The 19,837-nt window shown below is 48.4% G+C and overlaps 7 protein-coding genes across 7 annotated transcripts; 2 read left to right on the top strand and 5 right to left on the bottom strand.

Annotated features, from left to right (window-relative positions):
* Nucleotides 1–186: 186 nt before the first annotated feature.
* PEX2_069650 (fungal specific transcription factor domain-containing protein) lies at nt 187–2,245 on the bottom strand (the record flags this gene model as incomplete). Its single annotated transcript, XM_016744236.1, has 5 exons — nt 187–718; nt 772–1,095; nt 1,151–1,527; nt 1,584–2,133; nt 2,205–2,245. 5 exons carry the CDS (start codon nt 2,243–2,245, stop codon nt 187–189), a joined length of 1,824 nt encoding a protein of 607 aa, XP_016599949.1.
* Nucleotides 2,246–3,368: 1,123 nt separating this feature from the next.
* On the bottom strand, nt 3,369–10,203 carry PEX2_069640 (DNA-directed RNA polymerase III core subunit RPO31; the record flags this gene model as incomplete). The annotated part of the gene is made up of 4 exons (XM_016744235.1): nt 3,369–7,620; nt 7,698–7,786; nt 8,263–9,412; nt 9,467–10,203. 4 exons carry the CDS (start codon nt 10,201–10,203, stop codon nt 3,369–3,371), a joined length of 6,228 nt encoding a protein of 2,075 aa, XP_016599948.1.
* A 229-nt stretch (nt 10,204–10,432) lies between these two features.
* On the top strand, nt 10,433–11,502 carry PEX2_069630 (spindle checkpoint protein MAD2; the record flags this gene model as incomplete). The annotated part of the gene is made up of 8 exons (XM_016744234.1): nt 10,433–10,481; nt 10,535–10,560; nt 10,613–10,638; nt 10,695–10,733; nt 10,790–10,818; nt 10,873–11,018; nt 11,077–11,150; nt 11,217–11,502. 8 exons carry the CDS (start codon nt 10,433–10,435, stop codon nt 11,500–11,502), a joined length of 675 nt encoding a protein of 224 aa, XP_016599947.1.
* A 120-nt stretch (nt 11,503–11,622) lies between these two features.
* PEX2_069620 (DUF218 domain protein) lies at nt 11,623–12,642 on the bottom strand (the record flags this gene model as incomplete). Its single annotated transcript, XM_016744233.1, has 4 exons — nt 11,623–12,201; nt 12,262–12,313; nt 12,366–12,478; nt 12,529–12,642. 4 exons carry the CDS (start codon nt 12,640–12,642, stop codon nt 11,623–11,625), a joined length of 858 nt encoding a protein of 285 aa, XP_016599946.1.
* A 223-nt stretch (nt 12,643–12,865) lies between these two features.
* Nucleotides 12,866–13,975, bottom strand: PEX2_069610 (uncharacterized protein; the record flags this gene model as incomplete). Its single annotated transcript, XM_016744232.1, has 1 exon — nt 12,866–13,975. The coding sequence occupies one exon, from the start codon at nt 13,973–13,975 to the stop codon at nt 12,866–12,868; it is 1,110 nt and encodes a 369-aa protein (XP_016599945.1).
* A 1,199-nt stretch (nt 13,976–15,174) lies between these two features.
* Nucleotides 15,175–17,676, top strand: PEX2_069600 (uncharacterized protein; the record flags this gene model as incomplete). Its single annotated transcript, XM_016744231.1, has 1 exon — nt 15,175–17,676. The coding sequence occupies one exon, from the start codon at nt 15,175–15,177 to the stop codon at nt 17,674–17,676; it is 2,502 nt and encodes an 833-aa protein (XP_016599944.1).
* Nucleotides 17,677–17,961: 285 nt separating this feature from the next.
* Nucleotides 17,962–19,284, bottom strand: PEX2_069590 (uncharacterized protein; the record flags this gene model as incomplete). The annotated part of the gene is made up of 1 exon (XM_016744230.1): nt 17,962–19,284. One exon carries the CDS (start codon nt 19,282–19,284, stop codon nt 17,962–17,964), a length of 1,323 nt encoding a protein of 440 aa, XP_016599943.1.
* Between the last annotated feature and the right edge of the window lie 553 nt (nt 19,285–19,837).

The raw sequence follows: 19,837 nt of genomic DNA, 5'->3' as shown, positions 1-19,837 counted from the left end.
TTGGATTTAATATTTTAATGTATAGATGTCCCATAGATGTTTAATAGATGTAATTGACAGAAGCAGAAGCAAAAACATAAACAGAATTCAATATTTTGAAATCATCAATGCATAGTGTCTCATAATTATGTGGACGCATGAGTTCACAAACCCCTATATGTATATCCTTTTCGGAGTATCTCCATATTAACAATTAATCAGATGAAGATCAGGGCGCACATTAGCCAACCGACAAGTACCCTGATACATCCTCTCAAGAGTCGACGCCATAACCTCTAGATCACTAGACTCCGACGACCAATGCTTCAGCGTGCGAATCGACAGCCTCACCAAAGCAGTCCAATTCACCGGTAACTGCACCTGCCACGTACTAGGGTCCCTTGATGCTTCGAGCTGATATAAGACAGCCCCGAGGATATGCACAGCACAGGCGAAGCTAGCACGCACCACGTTCCAGATCCACTCGTGTCGGAACTGATACCAGTAGCTTGGTATTAGCGTGACGCAGTTGTCAATGGCCTTTTGCGCTAGATGGAACACTTCGGCCCACATTGGATTGTTCTTTTTGATGAATGTTGGCATCCCCTGGAAGTGCATCGCGAGGTAGAACGCTGGTCGGTAGATCCTCTCCAGTGCCATGTGGTACCGACCGCGGAAGAAGAACCTCAGGTCTGGATTGTCTTTTGCGGATTGGATCCCCGCTAGCGAGATTTGGTACCTTTTGGGAGAGTTAGAAGGAGAGTCGGAGACTTTGGGGCTCGTGGCTCATACCATGATGTTACAACACGCTCCGCGTCCATTGTTTTTCTGAGGAGATCGGGGATATCTTTGGTCCAGCCCTTTTCGCCTTGACGCCACATGTCAGACACTATGTCATTAGTGGTCCGGCGGTTACAGATGGACCCGATGTAGAATTTCCAGCCTTTCTCTTCTTCAGTGCCATCTAGTTCCAAGCCTGGCCTGACTGCGAAATCTTGATCTTCGTCCATTTGGTCATATGAGGAAGGAGATCTGCGAGAGAATTTAGGGAATGGATCTGAATAGCCTAGGCTTTCAAGACCACTGCTCCAGAGAGGGAGCTCGCTCTGCATCTCACTGTTGACAATGCTTAGTATGATGAACATATAAAAGCCCGGTGAAAAGAACCTACTGTTCCGCTTGGATACAGGACCAATATAGTCTTGACTCCAGGTTATGGTAGTTGTCATCAGCAGTCCACTGTTCTCTACACAGCGATCGCAAACGAACTTCCAATCTGCAAGATGCCTGCTGATAGCAGAACCAAGCTTGTAGAGGACGTATGGCATGTCTATGGTAGCTTCCAGCAAGAAGGAAGCACTGGATGTCTGTTGGGGACGTGTGCAAGAATCCGAATCTCTGCTTTGCCGCATGGAAATATGTCTCAGCCAAATCGAGATTGGCGTCTGACATGGGTGGAGCTTGAAGTCCATCGAGATTCGCTGGCATGTCCTCCGCCAGCGGAACAAACTTCGATGATGTGCACGAAGCTAAGGCACACGCTAGCAACTACAACAGACATGATTTAGTTCCAAGTGGGACTTCTCAAAAAGGAGCTGACATACCACTTGACACGAGGGCCCATCCCATCCAAGACCCTGGACGGTGACCTCCTTGGCATAACGGTCTAGACTGTCTAGATCGACTATCGGGTTTCTTCGGTGGCATAGTAGAAAGTACTTTCTGCAAAGTCTAGGGATCTCATCGACAAAGCTTCCGATCCCCACCTGCCGGGGTGCCTGCATACTGCGGGGCTGGTTATCCAGTGAGTCGAGGAGGAATGATCGGATATGCTTTTCGGCTTCGGTGATGACCTTGTTGAATATAGGCCATCGGAGCATGTTCTCGCCAGAGCTAGCCATGTAAAGGATTCGGGGATCATTATCGGTTCCCCGATCATCGACACTACCAGTGCTGGTGCTAGGTGGATTGCTCCCCGGCAATGAATCAGCTACGGGGCTAGGGTTCTGCACGACCATCTCAAAGAATCCTTCCTTGAGTGAGCGGGTCGAGCTGGTGGAGCCTTCGGATTTGAAGTTCTCCAGCAAACCGGCGATGTGATTCAGTCGTTGCAGCACCTCATTGTTCGATGAGTTCCCAGGGTCAAACCCAACTCTAAGAATAAAGTCAATGCTTAGTGTGCTTTTCTCCCCGATTCACACCAGTGGACAATGATGATATCTTACTGGTTCTGCTGTGGCGATGTTTCGGGATAGTTGCACTCCATCCCCTGCGAGGCGCAGTAGCTACAGGTCGGCCTGGTATTGTCACATCGAGTCTTGCGTAGCCGACAGGTCTGACAGGCTGTCGGGGCTCGTGTTCGGATCTCGCGCCTCCTAGGGATTCTTGGATTGACAATCTCCATGATCATCCACAGTTCAAATTCGGGTTGTTTTTCGGGGAGGCCGGGGAGATAGATGAGGGGAGATGTAAAAGATTAAGTGCGACCCACGGACATTCAGTTAGAAATCAATACTCTCAAGAGCGATACGGTCCACTGTCCACTAGGAAACAAAGAAACATCCAACCCACCGAGTGCTTACGGATGTGGCGTGGCCAAATAAGGCAATGCGTAACAAAGAACTGTCGAGGCGATGTGATGGCCAAAGGCTAACACCCATGGCTGCCTCAGGGGTTTCACGATGCTGATTGGAGGACGATTCACTCCCTGGTCACTCCGGACATTGGGGTGTTTCTCTTTGGGTGATTTGACGCCTTTGATTGTTTGTTTTTTGCTCTCAATAAAGAGCTCCCCGACCCTTTCTCTGACCCTAAAAGGGCCCTCGAATCTCGTATTTCTGGAATGTCACTTTTCGGTTGGCTGCAGCTGTTGGGGGAAAAAAAAGAGGAAAATGTTGGTGATATCCAAAGATATTTGGTCTATAGGTACAGAAGTACCTAAGAGGCAGGTGAGAATCCGAGACATTCCATCGGGGGGGATGTTGTGGACTTCTTGTACTTTGTGTAAGAAGGTAGAATATTTGAATATAATCTGAAGAGAAGCTTGTCGCTAGATCTTTCTACAGTCGTGTTGGAAATTAGCTTCACGTCCGTACACACCCCAAGTTTTGCTTTTAATATTGTGATAGGTTCAAACCTTTTATGGTAGGCAATCGTATATGGGAAAAGTATTGGACTTTTGGACTTTGGTTATTTAGCCCTAAGAATCCACTGAAACAATGTTTAGAGTCAAAGAGAACTCAAAGAGAACATAAGAATGAAAGAAAACTATTTGATCATATCGTCAATGAAATTCACCCGCTCAGGTAAGTACATGTACAGGCCTTGTCCACAAGGCACAAATTCTTAACGCCGAAATTAATGCACAGTGTCACAGAGTCACAATCACTTCATCGGACCTTCCTCTTGGGTCTTCTTGTCAAAGGTGCCTCACAATGTTCAGTCCAAGCATCTTCGAAGACTGTCTTTCGTGGGCCAATCTGGCCTTGGTAGAAGTTCAGCTTACGCACAACCTCCATAGCACCTGTACCCAGTGACACCGTCTTGCCCATGATGATACATTCCGATACACCCTCGATGAGATCGGTGCGACCGAGACCACCGGCGTCGAAAAGGTGATCAGCGGTCTTCTCGAATGAAGCAAGCTGAAGCACCGAGTCACGCATCTTAGCCAGACCGAAACGCGTAATACCGAGCACCTCACCCTTGTAGGTCATCACGTCAGCTAGAAGCTGCATGTGACGAGGATCGATGTCCATGTCCTTCATGACTTCACTGATTTCGACGACAATTGTGCTTCGAGCGGCTTCAATACCCAGAACTTCTCGCGCCTCCATAATGTTGTTGGTCCTAGTGCGGAGACCGTCCACACCCATCGTAGTCATACACTCCCGTAATCCGTAGCCTTCCACAAGCAAAGTGTTCGTGGTTGAGGTCTCGTCCGTGCGAATAATAGCGCGGGTGGCACGCGGGTGACCCAGGATTTGAATGTTAGGAAGGATGCGCTTCAAATGCTTCAAGCGGAGGAAAGGATCAACGCTGGTGGCGGCAATCTCCGTCTTAGAAAGACCCGCCTTGCTGGCCGGATCAAGATCCATGTGGACCTTGATGGAGGCTTGCTTGCAAGAGAATTTAAGATCGCTGCCCTTGAAGCGCTTGTTGGTCTTGATCGCTTCAACGATCTGCGGCGTCGTGATCTCGAGCGCCAGATCCTCGATAGTCTTCCAGTTCAGAACAACCTTCAAGTAAGCATCATCGGGGGACCAAACCTCCGTGATGGATCGGATGACGTCGCTGAGGAAAGTCTTTTCAATGCGTCCTTTCACAATACGAGCCGCGATAGTGCTTTCTTTGTTGACCAGTTCGCAAGCCACGACGGGAGTACTGATTTCTCTTGAGGCGTTGATAATTTCCTTGATACGGGGTACACCCTGCGTGATACTCATTCCGGCGACACCAGCGAAATGGAAAGTTTTCAGGGTCATTTGCGTTCCAGGCTCACCAATGGACTGGGCACCAACGGCACCCACAGCGTGGCCGGGCTCGACCTGGGCTCTCTTGTATTTCAACAGACAAGCAGTGATGAAAGCCCTCAGTGTGGTGTCTGTCAGTTTGCCTGTATGATCCAAGCCCTTACGGCTCCGTTGGTCGGACGGGTCGATATCACCACCTCGCGATATCAATTTGTCGGCCCTCTTTTGCACGTATTCCTGAATTGAGTCAAGGAAGTCACGGGCACTCTCGAACTGATCGATACCGTGATCGCTGCGGTCCATGTACGCCAGGTCATTGCCAAGCAAGTCCTTGCGGTTTAGCTTCGCACGTTCCTTTGAAAGCATCTGTTCGCAGACTTCCATCATTTCCATCGGCAACAAGCTTCGCTCATCATTGTTGTACGTAGTAGATTCAGAGTGAATGAATGTTCGGTCGAAGTGGACGGGCTTGGCTTTACCCTCCATATCCACGGGATCCAACTTATCGTCACCATACTGGAATTGAACGATGGCAGCAGATGAGTTACGGACCGTGTCATCGTACATCGATGACAAATCTTCGAGTGATTTCATCAGACGACGAGACATGTAACCAGTCTCGGCGGTCTTGACAGCTGTATCGACCAGACCTTCACGACCGGACATAGCGTGGAAAATGAACTCTGGGGGCTCCAGCCCGGAGAAGAAACTGTTGCGAACGAAACCCTTCGACGGAGGCTGTCGTGCATTCTTCGGGAAATGTGGTAGGGTACGATCCTGGAAACCGTCCTGTACACGCTGACCACCGATAATTTGTTGACCGACAAGGGCAACCATCTGAGACACGTTGATACTAGAACCCTTGGATCCAGAAGTGGCCATGATCAGGGGCGAGTTGTACTTGCTGAGCTGCATGATACATTCGTCACCAGCTTGTTGACGGACCTTACTAAGAATACCGGAGATCTGGTTCTCCATGGTTTGCAATTCGTCACATCCAGGATACTTTTCCAGAGTGCCCGCCTTGTACTTAGCAATGACTGCGTCACACTGCGAGTACGCTGCCTCAACAAGATCGTTTTTCGACTGAACGAGGCCTGCACTAGGGTAGACATCTCCAATACCAATTGAAAAGCCGATATTGGTGAACCATCGGGCAGACAGTTTTGACAGACGGTTCATGCCCTCGGCTGCTGCCGGTGGGCCGAAATCTCTAAGCATAATGTAGAAAACATTGTCTTTCTTTCCAGAACCAATCGTAGACTTGTCCATCACACCACACATAACCTCCGAGTTGCGGATGACTAACCAGCCATCATTGGGGTCCAAGTCCTTGGGACGACCATCCTTGGGCATCTTGAACTCACGGCATGCGGCATCCAGGTTAACCATAACGGGGTCGGATTTGTTAGGGCGCATAAGAATGTTAAAGACTTGTTTGCCAGTCCACATCATCTGGGGCTTCAAAACTGATGGTGGTGGGAGATCGAATCTCGTTTCAGGGCCAAGCATATAGAGACAGATTTGCGTGAAGGAGGCACGATCAAAGAAGTTGTCTTTGCTGCTCAACACATAGGCAGCACTAATGAAATCCTGGATGGCAGAAATGATGGGTTCTCCGTTTTTGGGTGTGGCTAAATTGTTCTTCACTCCCATTAGCTCCATAGCTTCTGCTCGGGCTTCTTCGGTCTGCGGTACGTGGAGGTTCATCTCATCTCCGTCGAAATCGGCGTTGTAAGGGTTACAGACACACTCGTTCAATCGGAAAGTCCTGTGGGGTCGGATTTTGGCAAAATGAGATAGAATACTGAGCTTGTGGAGGGAAGGTTGTCGATTGAACAGCACAATGTCGCCGTCTTCAAGATGACGCTCAACCAGATCGCCTTCTTGCAGTGCATCGGCCATCCGCTGAGTGTTACTGTACTTCAACATCTGTCTGAATCCAGTTCCTTTCTTGACGATCAAGTTCGCTCCGGGCCATTTGTTGCTTCCATTGCAAATCCGTTGCTGCAATTTTTCCTTGTTGTATCTGGTCACTAGTTCAGGATAAGTCATGTTCTTTGCCACAAGCTCCGGAACAGCGACCTCATCAACTCGCAAATTTGGATCGGGTGAAATGACAGTTCGCCCGGAGAAATCAACACGTTTTCCTGACAGATTTCCACGGAAGCGACCTTGCTTTCCCTTCAAGCGTTGGACGAAGCCTCGGATTGGCTTTCCGAGATCGGCTTTGTTAAGTCCAGGCACATCACTGTTAATGTAGACAGCAATTTGAAGCTGCATGTAGTCCCAGCACTCCATGATTGTCTGAACTGGAGCGCCTTTGAGCAACGCATTCTTAAGATTGATATTACTCTGCACAATGTCACCTAGCTTGGCGGTCAAGTCGTCTTCTGTGGATGCACCATCTTGTCCCACTGAAGGTCGAATGCAAACCGGTGGAGCTGGAATGAATTGCCATAGGAACATTTCCGGACGAGCCTCCTTTGGATTCATACCAATCAATTCGCAGTCAGAGTCGGACATTTTCTTGAATAGCTTAAGAACGCGAAGGGGGTTCATGTCATCCTGCGCCTTTTTGAAGTGTTTTTCGACCTCCGGGTTTGCGCCTCTTGCCTCGAGGAAAGAGTTATCAAAGACATCCTTACTGATCGGTGTCTGCTTTTTGACGGAAACCGAGACATTGAATGCGCGGAATTTGTCGTGGGTAATCTTCAGAGCACTTGTTCCGGTCTTCTTCACGACACCGTTAATCGCTCCGCAGTATGTACATTCACGGGTTTTCCGACACCGTTCGTTGATGCGCTTTGCGATCTGCGTTCGGCGTAGGTTGTCAAGGCCCGGTCGGCGCATATCACGAAGGTAGGAACGGCGCTCCGCCTCGGGGAGCAGAATATTCGAACATTCCTTGCAAATTTCCTGGAGGATCGAAATGACGCGCTTGAAATAACCGACGTGGAAAGATGGTAAGACCAGTCTCACATGGCCGAAATGACCATTACAGTCTTTGAGGTTATTTCCACATGTTGCGCAAGCATCAGTTTTGTTCGAGATACCCATGCGCTGGTCGAGAGGTCCATTCGAAACAACCGTTCGCGTCTGATCCAAGTCGAAAAATTTTCGGTCAGAAACTTCCACCACCGCTTGGCCGACGATGTCATCGTTGGTTCTGGAAACATAAATCTTCATTAGCGATCAAGTCTGCGACAAACGCTTGTGACAAGCACATGTGAGTGAACTGCGTACAAGACACCAAACTTCAGTTCCTTGATCACTTTAGGAACACTGTCGATAACCTGGGCCTTGCCCAGGTCTACCTGCGCACCCTCTGGAGGCTGCATGGCCGTCGTCAAATGCGGAGCATGGCAGGGTGACTCAAGGCTATGGGATCGGCAAAGGCGGATTTCAGCCGCCAAGGATAAGATTTCAGGCTTGAAGATAAATTGACTCTGGTATTATGTGGTAAATCCACAATTCGAAGCCACAGATCTTGAGCAAGGGTGTTTCGACACAATGAAGTGAACTGGGAATGATCAGAGGAGGAAGTTGTATGGCGGGGTTTGACATGAACTTTTTTTCTGCCGGTGAAGCTCTCACCGCTGACACGAGCGGCTTGCAGGTTTATATAGATGCCTCGATACGAAAAGATGTTCAAAAAATAATGTTATACAGTGTATCTGGTTGCTAATATACATGCTTATTTCGCCAAGAATGCCTGGAAAGCTTTGTGCTCAATCACCACATTTCCAACTGCTCGCAACCTCTTGCGGCCTTCTTTTTGCTTCTCGAGCAGCTTTCGTCGCCGACTTACATCACTTGCATGCAATTTTGCTAGCACGTCTTTTCGGTAAGGCTTTATAGTCTCACGAGCGATGATTTTCTTACCGACAGCAGCCTGGATGATGATCTCGAAAAGCTGCCGATCAACATGCTCCTTGAACTTGGTTACCCAAATTCTGCCTTGTCGGCTCACCTGGCTCGAGTGCATAATTCGCGTTACAGCATCCACTGGCTCTCTGTTGACCAAGAGTTGTAGCCGGACGATGTTGCCAGCTCGCCATGCAGATTCTTCGTAGTCCAGACTGGCATAGCCTTTGGTGCCTCCTTTCAATTTTCCAAAGAAATCATCAACCAAATGGGCTAGAGGCAGCTCGTACTTCATAATGACCTGAGTCGCTGTGAAGTATTCAATACTTTGTTGCTCACCACGGTTGGCCTCGCAGAGCTCAATCACCTTTCCCAGGTACTCTTCTGGGAATGTCAAAGTGACCAAGACATATGGCTCTTGAACCTCGGCAACTTTGAGCCGTACGCTATCATCATCGGGAAATTTGGCGGGATTGGTGATAATCTCTTCGGTGCCGTCTTTCCATACGATCTTGACTGGGACGGAGGGTGGTGTAATAATGATGCTTGCGCCATGCTCCTGTCGTAGGCGGTCTTCAAACACGGAGCAGTGAAGGGTTCCCAAGAAGCCCATACGGAAACCGGCGCCTAGGGCCTCAGAAGACTCTTTCTGTACTGTGATGCTTCGGTCGTTTAAAACCAGCTGGTTGATGCTGTCCTCCAGATGCTCGAAGAGATCCGCATTCACTGGGTATACAGCCACGAAGACCATCGACTTGGGCTCTTCGAATCCAGGCAAAGGCTCGACGATCTTTTCATAACCGACTCTTGTGAAGGTATCGCCAATTTTGGCCTCCTTACTCCGCTTCATACCAGGATTGAAGTAGATGTACCCAACCTGACCTGCACGGAGAACGGTTTGCGCGGTCTCAGTCGGATACATGATGCCGACTTCACCAACAAAATATTTGAGACCGGTAACGAAGGATATAAGCTGCTGACCTGCACGCACCTCGCCGTCGAAAACACGGACCAACAAGATCACACCCTTGTAGGAGTCGTACCAGGAATCCACAAGAAGCATACGAAGTGGTTTCTTAGAATCGCCGATAGGTCTAGCATACAGTCAGCAAAAAAACAGCTCTTTGGGGGCAGCTGTTTAAACATACGCAGGGATCTTCTCCACCACCGTCGGTAGCACAGCCGGAACATTCAATCCAGTCTTTGCCGAGACCATCACCGCGTTTTCTGTATCAATCTCGAATGTGTTTCTTATCTGCTCCAGAGCCCGCTCTGGGTCCGATGAGGGGAGATCAACCTTGTTGAGAATGGGAATCAACTCGAGGCCTTGCGCAAAGGCCAAGTAGAAATTGGCGACTGTTTGCGCCTGCACACCCTGGCTGGCGTCAACCAAGAGGATTGCTCCACCGCAACTGGCATAACTCCGCGACACTTCAGCGCGGAAGTCCACATGGCCAGGTGTATCGACCAAATGTAACAAATAATCCTCGCCTTTGTAGTTGTAGATCATAGTGCACGTCTGTGCTTTGACCGTAATTCCTCGCTCTCGCTCGACATCGAGTTTGTCTAAAACTTGCTTGTTCGTTCCCGCTTCAATTGTGCCGGTCAATTCGAGCAATCGGTCGGAAAGCGTGCTCTTGCCATGATCGACGTGTGCAACGATGCAGAAATTGCGAAAACGTTCGATTGGGATCGCAGCGATTCTCTTCTCGAGGCTGACATCGAGTTTTATGGGCGTGGTTTTCGAACGTCCATTGTAAACCGTAGTAGTAGAGAAACTCCTTTTATAAATATACCAAGAAAAGACAGCTGGTGGTCGGAGGCTCGCGGCCTGGCATCTCGGCGCTGCGCTCAGCCATCGGCCTAACTGCAGACATCCTCGCATTGGGACTTCTGCGGTGGCATAGGAGGGGCTGATGGTATGCAAGCGTCGAATCGAATTGTATCCGCGGGGCAATCGATTAGCGCTTCAGTGCTGGTAGGTCTCGTCACGATTTGCGGAGAAAAAACGGACGCGCGGGCGGTGACTGTTTATTGCTGCGGTGACCACTCGACATAAACAAAGCTCTACCTTTCTTTCTCCTTCAAAGTCCTCAGCTATCTACAAGCTCATCATGCCGGAAACCAAGGAGAAGTCAAAGGTGCACAAGCTATCAATCAAAGGTTCATACCCATCGCCTACTTATAGTGGCTGTACAAAGCTTACAAGATAACAGGATCGGCCAAGCTTGTCTCCGAATTCGTGAGTTGCCCTTTTGGTTGCATCAATGGAATATGAGTGCTAACAGTCTCAGTTTGAATACTCGATTAATTCAATCCTGTAAGTTGGTAGTCATACTCAGCCCAAGACACTAGCTGATCGCATTGGGTGTTCAGCTTCCAACGAGGAGTCTATCCCCCCGAGGATTTCACAACGTAAGTATGCCCTCCCAACTTTGCCCACTACAGAGCAGCAAGCTAATCTGAAATAGAATTAAAAAATATGGCCTCAATATGCTGGGTTCGTGAATCGTTTTCTTCTTAATCGACATCGGCAACCCTAACTTCATAGCAGTTTCGGCCGACGACCAGGTTAAAGCCTACATCAAGAAGATCATGTCGCAGTTGAAGGAATGGATGCAGGGAGGAAAGATCTCGAAGCTTGTGGTAGTTATCACGAGCAAGGAGACTGGTGAACATGTGGAAAGGTGGCAATTCGATGTATGCATTCGACACTCTCCCATCCGAGTCCGTGGCTAACTATAATGTGATGGAATAGGTCGAAGTCTTTGGCAAACAATCCAAAAGCAAGAGCTCACAGAAAGCTGCCGACAAAGAGAACAGCACACAGGGGTAAGTTTATGCCAATGGGAGCTTATCTTGACCATCACACTAATCCCACATGTTTGTGTATTGAAGAGATGCAAAACCCGCCGAACCTATCGAGAAGACAGAAAAGCAGATCCAGGAGGAGATCCAAGCTATCTTCCGCCAAATTACCGCCTCTGTCACCTTCCTCCCCGTCCTTGATGGCGACTGCACCTTCAATGTACTTGTCTATGCCGACGCCGATTCAGACGTGCCTGTGGAATGGGGTGACAGTGATGCCAAGGAAATTAAGAACGCAGAGAAGGTCCAACTAAGGAGCTTCAGCACAAACAATCACCGAGTTGGGACTCTGGTCAGCTACCGGCTGGCGGATTAAGCTCTTGGTGGCACATTATGATCAAATACGAAGGACACTATGGATTGGCGTTTCGGGGAAGAATCAAGGACTTCTTCCACTTATCATATCAGAAGTCTTGATATTTGTTCTCAATCAAAATCAAGGCCCCTGGGTTGTTTCATTTCTAGTATAAGACCAAGGCAAACTCTCTCGCTTCGGGAACCACCTATTGCAATGATCATCCCCATCATAACGGATTAGATGCAACACCACATTTTCCGGTTCCAGATGGGAGAATATATCATTTTCCATTCCAGGGGACCAGCCTCGCCTTACCCTTTTGCCTACCAAATCCGGGTTCACTCCGTAAAGGTCTTCTCTCCACAGCCCAATCCCGTTCATAGCCTCCCCTCGAGTCAAGGTCTCTGATGGAGTGATTTCCTCTGGTGGATTTATACCTATCACAACAACTTTTTGCGTATAGTCTTCTTGTTCTGGGCTAACAGGTACGAGTCCCACGGCTGGAAAGTGGCACTGCATGAATCGAGCGCGTTTAAACTCATGCGTCACAATTGTGACTCTCTGTGGATAAACGCCCGTGTATACCTGGAACCGTATCAGAGAGAATAATAGGTTTTGATATGAATCTGTGGCGTTGGTTTCTGCGATGACTCTTGATGGGTCAATTGTGGAGATAGTGGACATGTCTTGGAAGTAGTTGTTATCTCTGGCCAGATTCTGGATGTTGCTATACATGAGCTTTCTAGGTAGTCAGTTGTGGGAATTTGGGAGACTTACAAGGTAAGATTGACCTTCGCTGAGTTCAGTTCTGGGCTTCTTGGTAGGCCCTCTGCAATGGATCAACAAAAGAAATTGAAAAGTATATGGTGAAATGGCCTTACCCGGAAAACACAAGCAACCCATGGGAGTCTTCCGCTAAAGCTTTCAATCCGGCTTTGACATGATCGATGAATGTGGGTGTTTCTCCCTTTTGGAAGGGCTCAATCAGCCTGCTCTGTGCATCAGGTTGATGTCTTCCATATAAAGAGCTTATTCTGATCCCACTAACCATTCGTCCTCTGAAGCTCCAAGACGTGAGCCTCCAGTGTAAATGGCATGACAGCAAACAACAATGAGGTGGTTGCACAGATCAAAATTGGAATTTGGGTTGGAGACCATATTGGTGGATTTTAGTAGATCAAGAGAATGGCTTGGGGTTTATCACAATGCAAGACATATAACTTATGCAGCAAATCATGGACGCTTATTGTAAATATCCTTGGTGAACAACTTCATCCAGAGTTTTTGTGTCTTTGATAGTCAGACGAAGAGGAAGGGCGGTAAAGGACATTGACATCAAAACCAATTCTTCCCTTCCAAGACATCAACCTTCACATCCCCCTCAATGGGCGGAATCCAATGATATCGTCACCAATCTCCTGTGATGTATATTCTTTTTCTCTAAATATACATTTTTCCATTCCCGGCTATGTGGTATGAGCCCCCAAGCAGTCAGCACGTCATCTTCCTCCATCGTTAAATCTAGCCAAGCGAGTAAGTCCTGCCGAGTTTCGTCCTTCTTTCCTTTTGGGATTGGAGTAGATTTCAAGTCAGACGGGCCTATCAGCCTAGTCCATTGTTTGCCGATCTTCTCTTCATTGCCTACATGCACAGTGAGGGGTTTCTGCTCCTCTAACTCGGGCCAATCCATATACTCCTCGGGGTAAATAGATACGGTGGCCTTGAGTCTTGAGCTAACCCAGCAGCTTTTTTCTTGCACTTCGTGGCCCCAGTGACTTCGAATGGATTCCCATATCCGAGAGTCTTCACCGCCAACTCCGTGGGCCGGGAGGACTGTAGAAACGAGAATCACCACCACTGACACAATTTGTGTGTACAAGGCTGCCATTCCGATACTGATGACATGCACCGCAAAAGCGGCCCAGCCTATCCATTGGCACGCCTGATAAATGTATCGGTTCGGTGGCTGGGGATTGGTTGCAAATACCCATCTCGGCAGATACGCGGGGATTGCAAGAGTGACGACCTTCGAGTCTTCTGTCAACACAATTACCTTGGCAATTTTGTTTGGGTCTTGAGGCTCGATGGGTATTTTGACTCCGTCTATGGCGTATCCATTCTGGCGACGGCTCTCCAATATCTCCATTGACTCATCATACTTGGCTCGCTTGGCTGGGTAACCTTGAGCTGCTTCTTCTGCTTTCTGGATGTTCGCATCGATGCCGGCCTGATTCTCTGCTACCATTATGCATCGCACTACCACCGAAATGGCCATGGCTATCACGTTTGCAAATCCCCACCAGTCCGCGGCTAACACAGTCAGAGCGATGAGCATCCCGTGCACTGGCAATGCAACAAGCAAGAAGCCGACGATAAACTGTCTCCATCTGCGCGGCCGCTCCATAACCTGCCATGTGACAATACTCCGGACTTGGTTGAAGTCCTGTGTCTGCAGCCATCGCGAAAACCAGCCAGCAAGCTCGGTGGTCATGATCCCCGCTGATATGTTGTAGAGAACGAATTCGGGTTTCTTCGTGGTGAATCTGTTTCCAGCCACCACAAAAGCACCCAATAACGGCAGGTATTCGAGGTATATGCTCGGTACGAGTCACCCGATACTGCGGTCCATCTCCTCCGCTCCGAGGAGCGTGACAAGGCCAAGGGCATCGATTTTTAGTCCCGCCCTACTACCCCAAGAGTTGAGGCTCTCACTCCAGGGATACATAGGAGAAATAGTTATGAAGTATTATGGTATGAGGATAGCTAAAAAAAGGATCCTCCTCATGATCCAGAAATAAGCTATAGATGTGGCTATCATTACTACGGTTGAAGCTGCCGGCCCCCCATGCCACGCTATAACTGCAGCACAAAATGAAATGAATAAGCAAAATGGGGACAGGGACAGGAACAGGGGTCATATACGAGGCAATCAACCCAAATTGCCTTCCCAGGTCACCAGCTCATGCTATCATCTCCCTATTTGATTGCGAACACGAACTCGTTGGGGGTCAGAACTCTGCAATATGCGGCTCAACCACCTTGGGAAATGAGAACTTGCCCATGTGCTTGCTTACTCTCGGTCCTTTTGATGGATTATCTCCGAACATCCTTGACGCCTTGAAAAAAGCAAAATGCTACATTACGCACTGGGATTGGTCATGATTCTGTTCTTACGACTGGGAATCTCGACATTGCAAGATTAGCTCCATAGATACAGTCTGACATCGTTTATCTTTTACTCTTTCTAAAACCTGCATATAGAGTACATGATGTTGTATCACATGCATTTTAATTTGGGCTGCATTTCCATTCGGGCTAAATTGAGCCATTTCCAGCCAATGAAATCCGTATCCTCCATCACAGTTGAGCCTCAAGATTACTAACACATATCTAACAGGTATCTATAGGGGTGAAAAGGAAGAATGAAGTCCATAAATATGGGCTCATTCCAGGAAGATGTTAGATAGCTTTACAATTTACTTCTGATACCCTCCAGTATCAATATATTTGCAAGATTCATCCCAACATACATGCAGTACAGTTCCATCTGTACTAATTCAAAAGAACTATCCTACAATTTACCTTCGAACACCTCTCTTTGCTTCTCTGCTGAACGTGACCTGGTGTGCGCTCTCATCCTCCCCAAGAATTCCTACTTCTCCCTCTGAGACCCAGTCTCGATTGCCAAGAATGGCTCATTATTTTCCTTTCAGGCGCAAGAAGCCAACCGATAAGGAGAAAGCAGAGGAGAATCTCATAAAGCGATATGACGGCGAACACCATCGATCATCTGGAATGCGGTTCCAGCGACCTTCTGCCAACCCGGAAACAATTCACGATCGCCTGCTAGAGCTAGAGGATACTAGCTATGGGTACGACAAGAAAAAGTATCTGAATCCTAATGGAGACAACGATCACGAAAAGTACACCGACATGGACACATATTACAGCACAAACAAAGAGTATCCACGTCGACTGGTCGTGCAGGCAGCTCCAGAACTCGATGAAGGGACCGAGTATCTCCCTCGTCAATGGGGGCGGCGCCCCATTCGTGGGAGAGTCCCATTCATCATCACCCTGGCCGAACTTTGCTTGAACCCGTTTGGTTTTCACCGCTTCGACGGTGTTCGAGTCAAGAAATACGAAGATGAAAGGAAAGATATGTCTCAAAAGCAGAACAATTTGATATTGAAAATATTAAGAGCCAGCATACAAATCCTGTCCTGGATTCGGTCGATACTGATCGCCTTGATCTCATCAGCCCTACATTGGATCACATCAATTCTGCTCACCTTGATACTATCTTGGATTATTCCAGTTGTGATCTTTTTCGATATTTGTACCCCACCATGGAGTGAGAACGGCCCATCTGAGCCCTACAAAAAGTATCAGAATGTTTACTGGCACTGGCCCAAACATGCAATGAATCCACTAGACCAGTCCCCCGACAATTATCGACCGCAGTCAAATGTTGCGAGTCTTACGATTCCTTCCCGCTTGGTGGTGAAAGACCAAACTACCAATCAGTGGACTCCCAAGAAGACCAAGGACATTCGTGATAAAAAGACGGGCATGCTGCAACCTTACATCTTCCTGAGCTTCTCGCGGGCCAATTATCCTGGCATTGAAAAAGAGGAATTACGCAAGATGTTGTATCAAGTGGCTGAGCGCATGCTCCAGCACGAAAACCTTCATAAGGACCCGCATGACCCTCCACTAGAAGCATTCTGGATGGACATCGATTGCGTTTCGGACGATAAGAGTATACCAGCCCGTCGTTTCGAATCTGAATACACCCGAGATGTCAACTCGATTTGCGATGCGGTCCGCTGTGCGAAGCGAGTATATGTAGTCCTGCCGACTGAAAGTGGGGAGGACAAAAAGATATGGGGACAACGGATATGGACATTTCCGGAAGTCCTCCTCGCTGCCAACAGAATCCGATACTGTTTCACCCATTCTAAATATATGTCTTTGCTCACACCCCATGATGTCACATTGAGTGACATGAAACAAAGCTTCTGGGAGCGCACTAAGTCAAATTCGGATGAACATGAAGATGAAGACGCCGTAGGCTGCCTCATCAATCATCATACCAACAGTCTTCAGCTTAGTGAGCTACAATTGTTCACTTTTGCGGTCCAAGCTATGGCAATGCAGACAACTAGCGTCGACACCCAGGGGTATGAGACCAAGCATATGGCCTACGCTGCGATGGGACTTTTGTCCTATCGACTTACCCCCAATGATTCCGATAACGTCTTCCAGGCCATTGCACGACTATCCATCGTGAACGATAGCAATCAACTACTTGAGCGTCTCCTCTGTCTGTCGCCGGACCCGAAACATTCCACAAAGGATAGGCTACCTATATTGGCCCCAGCTGGCAGTCAAGCGATTCTTCGCAATATCGCAGATAAAGATCAATACGGTACTCATCTTTGGGACATTAAACCAATTTGTGATGTGGTTGGTGTTGGCAACGATTCAGAAGAGCCCACGGTCATCATAAATCGCTGCCGAGGCATCCCCATCCGATGGAAGAATTTCCCAAAATTGAAGTATACCAAAGGCCTCGATGGGGGGATTAGTACTGCCATCTCAAAGGTAATCATCTATCTTGGTATCGGGCTTGTAGGGAATGGTTTTGCTCTCTTCCCACCGGCTATTGCGCTTGCGGTTTCAGTCATTCCATGGGGAGAGCAACCTCCGGTGATAGCGCAGATGATGGAATTTATCCTGCACACAATTGTGCCTCGCTACCTATTGGCTGTTCCTATGTACCTCGGAATCGTCTGGATCATCTCCTGGTTCTGTCCTTGGGCGGTACGAAAGCTCTGCAGCGATGTCCAGGGAAGCTCCAACCATCTTGTCGGATTTGAAGGCACGATGTCATTGCATGACCTTGAGAAAACTATCTACGGTAATTTCAATGATCGCCTGTCGTATACGGCCTCGTCGACTGTCTTCTCTGGGAAACTCCGACATAAAGAGCTCCGAATGAGCAAAGAACCTATTCAGAAATATTGGAGGCAAAAGTTTGAAGAACTGAAGCTCCCTAAAACGCACCGTATCTTCACCCTCGTGGACACGGGCAATATTACTGTGTCGGTGATTTCTGCTGAGCGACCACCTGTCGTGGCTTTGATATGTGGGCGGGAAGGTGGCATTGCTGTGCAGCTGGCGCTTTGAAACGAACTGTCTGTATCGTGAGGGTGTTGTTCGCATGCGCAGCTCGCTTGAAGAGCAGGCTACACCTAACGACTGGTTGAAGATCAGCTTGGCGAGCCAGGGCGATGTCAACCGTACCCGTTTGGACCACCTCAAACGGACGCACTATTCTACCTCTACCTCTTCTCCTCTCCCGTGAACGGACTGAGGCCATAAACAACCGACTGTTCTTGTACACTAGAAGTTGAAAGAGAGAATTAAAATTCGGTCAAATTTTTAAATAGTCGACAGTCAACTATAACTCTATCAAACCGAGGCTGTGGTCAAAGCAACCACACCATCAGGCACGTCAACCCTCTCCAAAATAGTTGGATCTTCCTGAAACTCCTCACTCTCAACAAACTGCTTCAAAACCGAATACACACTCCGCTCGATAACCACCGCTGAAGGGTCTTCAACGTCCGTCGCACTCATAACCCGAGCAAGGTAACACAGGGTACACACCAACGCATTCACATCCTGTATACGACCAAGTAAAGCAGGTATATACGTCGGCTGAACAGCAGGCTCACTCCTCCTACCATCTAAATTGAGAGCATTGGCCAGAGTTTCCCTGACCGGGTCCTCCAACGCACGCCACGCATCCTCATACAAAAGCGCCTTTTCCTGCGTAGTAACATTCCCCATACAAAACAATCGCATCAATGCCCGGTCCTCTGGATTCTCCTCCACTTTGAACAATCGCACTTCCTTGTTGCGGAGGAAAGACGCACGTCGAATCAATATCAAGTCATACCCACTGCGGACGGTCAGAGTGCCCGCAATGACACCCTCGCATACATCATAGACATTGCGATAGGACTCAAAGATAGGCTGTATGAGTTTCTTCGCACACGTCCAGTCCATGTGCCCTGCTGCACCGGCGATATCAAGCAATTGCTCCATGAAGCGGACTCGGAAACTGCGATTGTGGCCCTTCATGCGGGGTAGACCAGACAGGCAGGCTGGGGCGTTTTCTGCCTGTGCCAGTTGACCAAAGTTAAAGGTCGCACCGACCTCAATCGCCTGAAACACATCGTCTCTATCTTGGTCTGGAAGCTTGTCCAGTGATGGGACTAGGCCGGCCTTACAGGCCGCGAGGAGAATGGCGTCGTGGTTGAGGATTGAGATATCCACACCAGTCTTTGCGCAGCAGTCGGATGCCAGCTGCGGGTCTTTGCCTAGGTCATTGATAATTATCGAGGTGATTAAGGTAAATAGTGCATTTGCATCTGTGATGAGCTGCGTGTAGAATTCATGGATCCAATTGAATGAGGCCCTCGTTAGTTGACATGAGGATGTCTGTGAGCCGATGAAGGTCTCGTATTGACCCGTATGAAGCCAGCGAAGTGATAGAAGCCCCACAAGTGTGCGATTTACTTCATCGTAGTCTTCGTTGTATAAAATGTATGATGGGGATGGAGTGCTAGGAGGGGTCCAGGGACCATCTCGGATGGAGTATGCCCGCCGCAGACGGTCAATTTCCTCCGGAAACTCCTTGTACACAAGGTGAATCAATTCCTCGTCCGAAAGGGCGAAGAGAGAATCTGGGGCAGCACAAGCATCTCGTAGGGACTGAGATAAATCCATATTTGTAGATGTTTCCCGTTAGTTCCGACGTAAGCGGCTGCCCAGGATTTAGTTCTATGAGAATCGGGAACCTCTATTATTGGTCCGACGTTTCCGCTACTATTAAGAGATTAGAGGGATGAAAAAGATCATTGCGCTAAAGATAATTCTTGGCTGTAAAAAAAAAATAAAGGTATCCTAATTGTACATTTCTGTCATCGTCCTCAATCCATGCGCCATAATACCCCAGATATGGGCCCCTTCGCTAAATGCATCTGCGAAGCGAGAAACAAAGGCGAAACAATTGGAAAGGAAAAGAAAACGCCTGAGCCCGGCGGGAGCATGCAAAGAATTTTGAGAATTAGAGGACAAATCGATATATGCTGACCTCCCAGACCATGAAACGCACCCGTGCGATGAACGCCAACCAGAGAATTCTAGTTGCAAAATGCATGTCCATGACCCAGTACAAGATAGAGAAGAAAAAATGAACCAATGTAGTAATGCATAGATGGGAGAAAGGAAAAGTGTACCAATGTAAGAGACAGCAGTACAAGGGTATCAGTGAGAAAGG

Source organism: Penicillium expansum (genome assembly GCF_000769745.1).
Source record: "Penicillium expansum strain MD-8 chromosome Unknown contig224, whole genome shotgun sequence".
NCBI classification, from domain to species: Eukaryota; Fungi; Ascomycota; class Eurotiomycetes; order Eurotiales; family Aspergillaceae; genus Penicillium; species Penicillium expansum.
The sequence above is the reverse complement of the archived record's forward strand: the minus strand, read 5'-3'. Positions and strand labels throughout refer to the sequence as shown.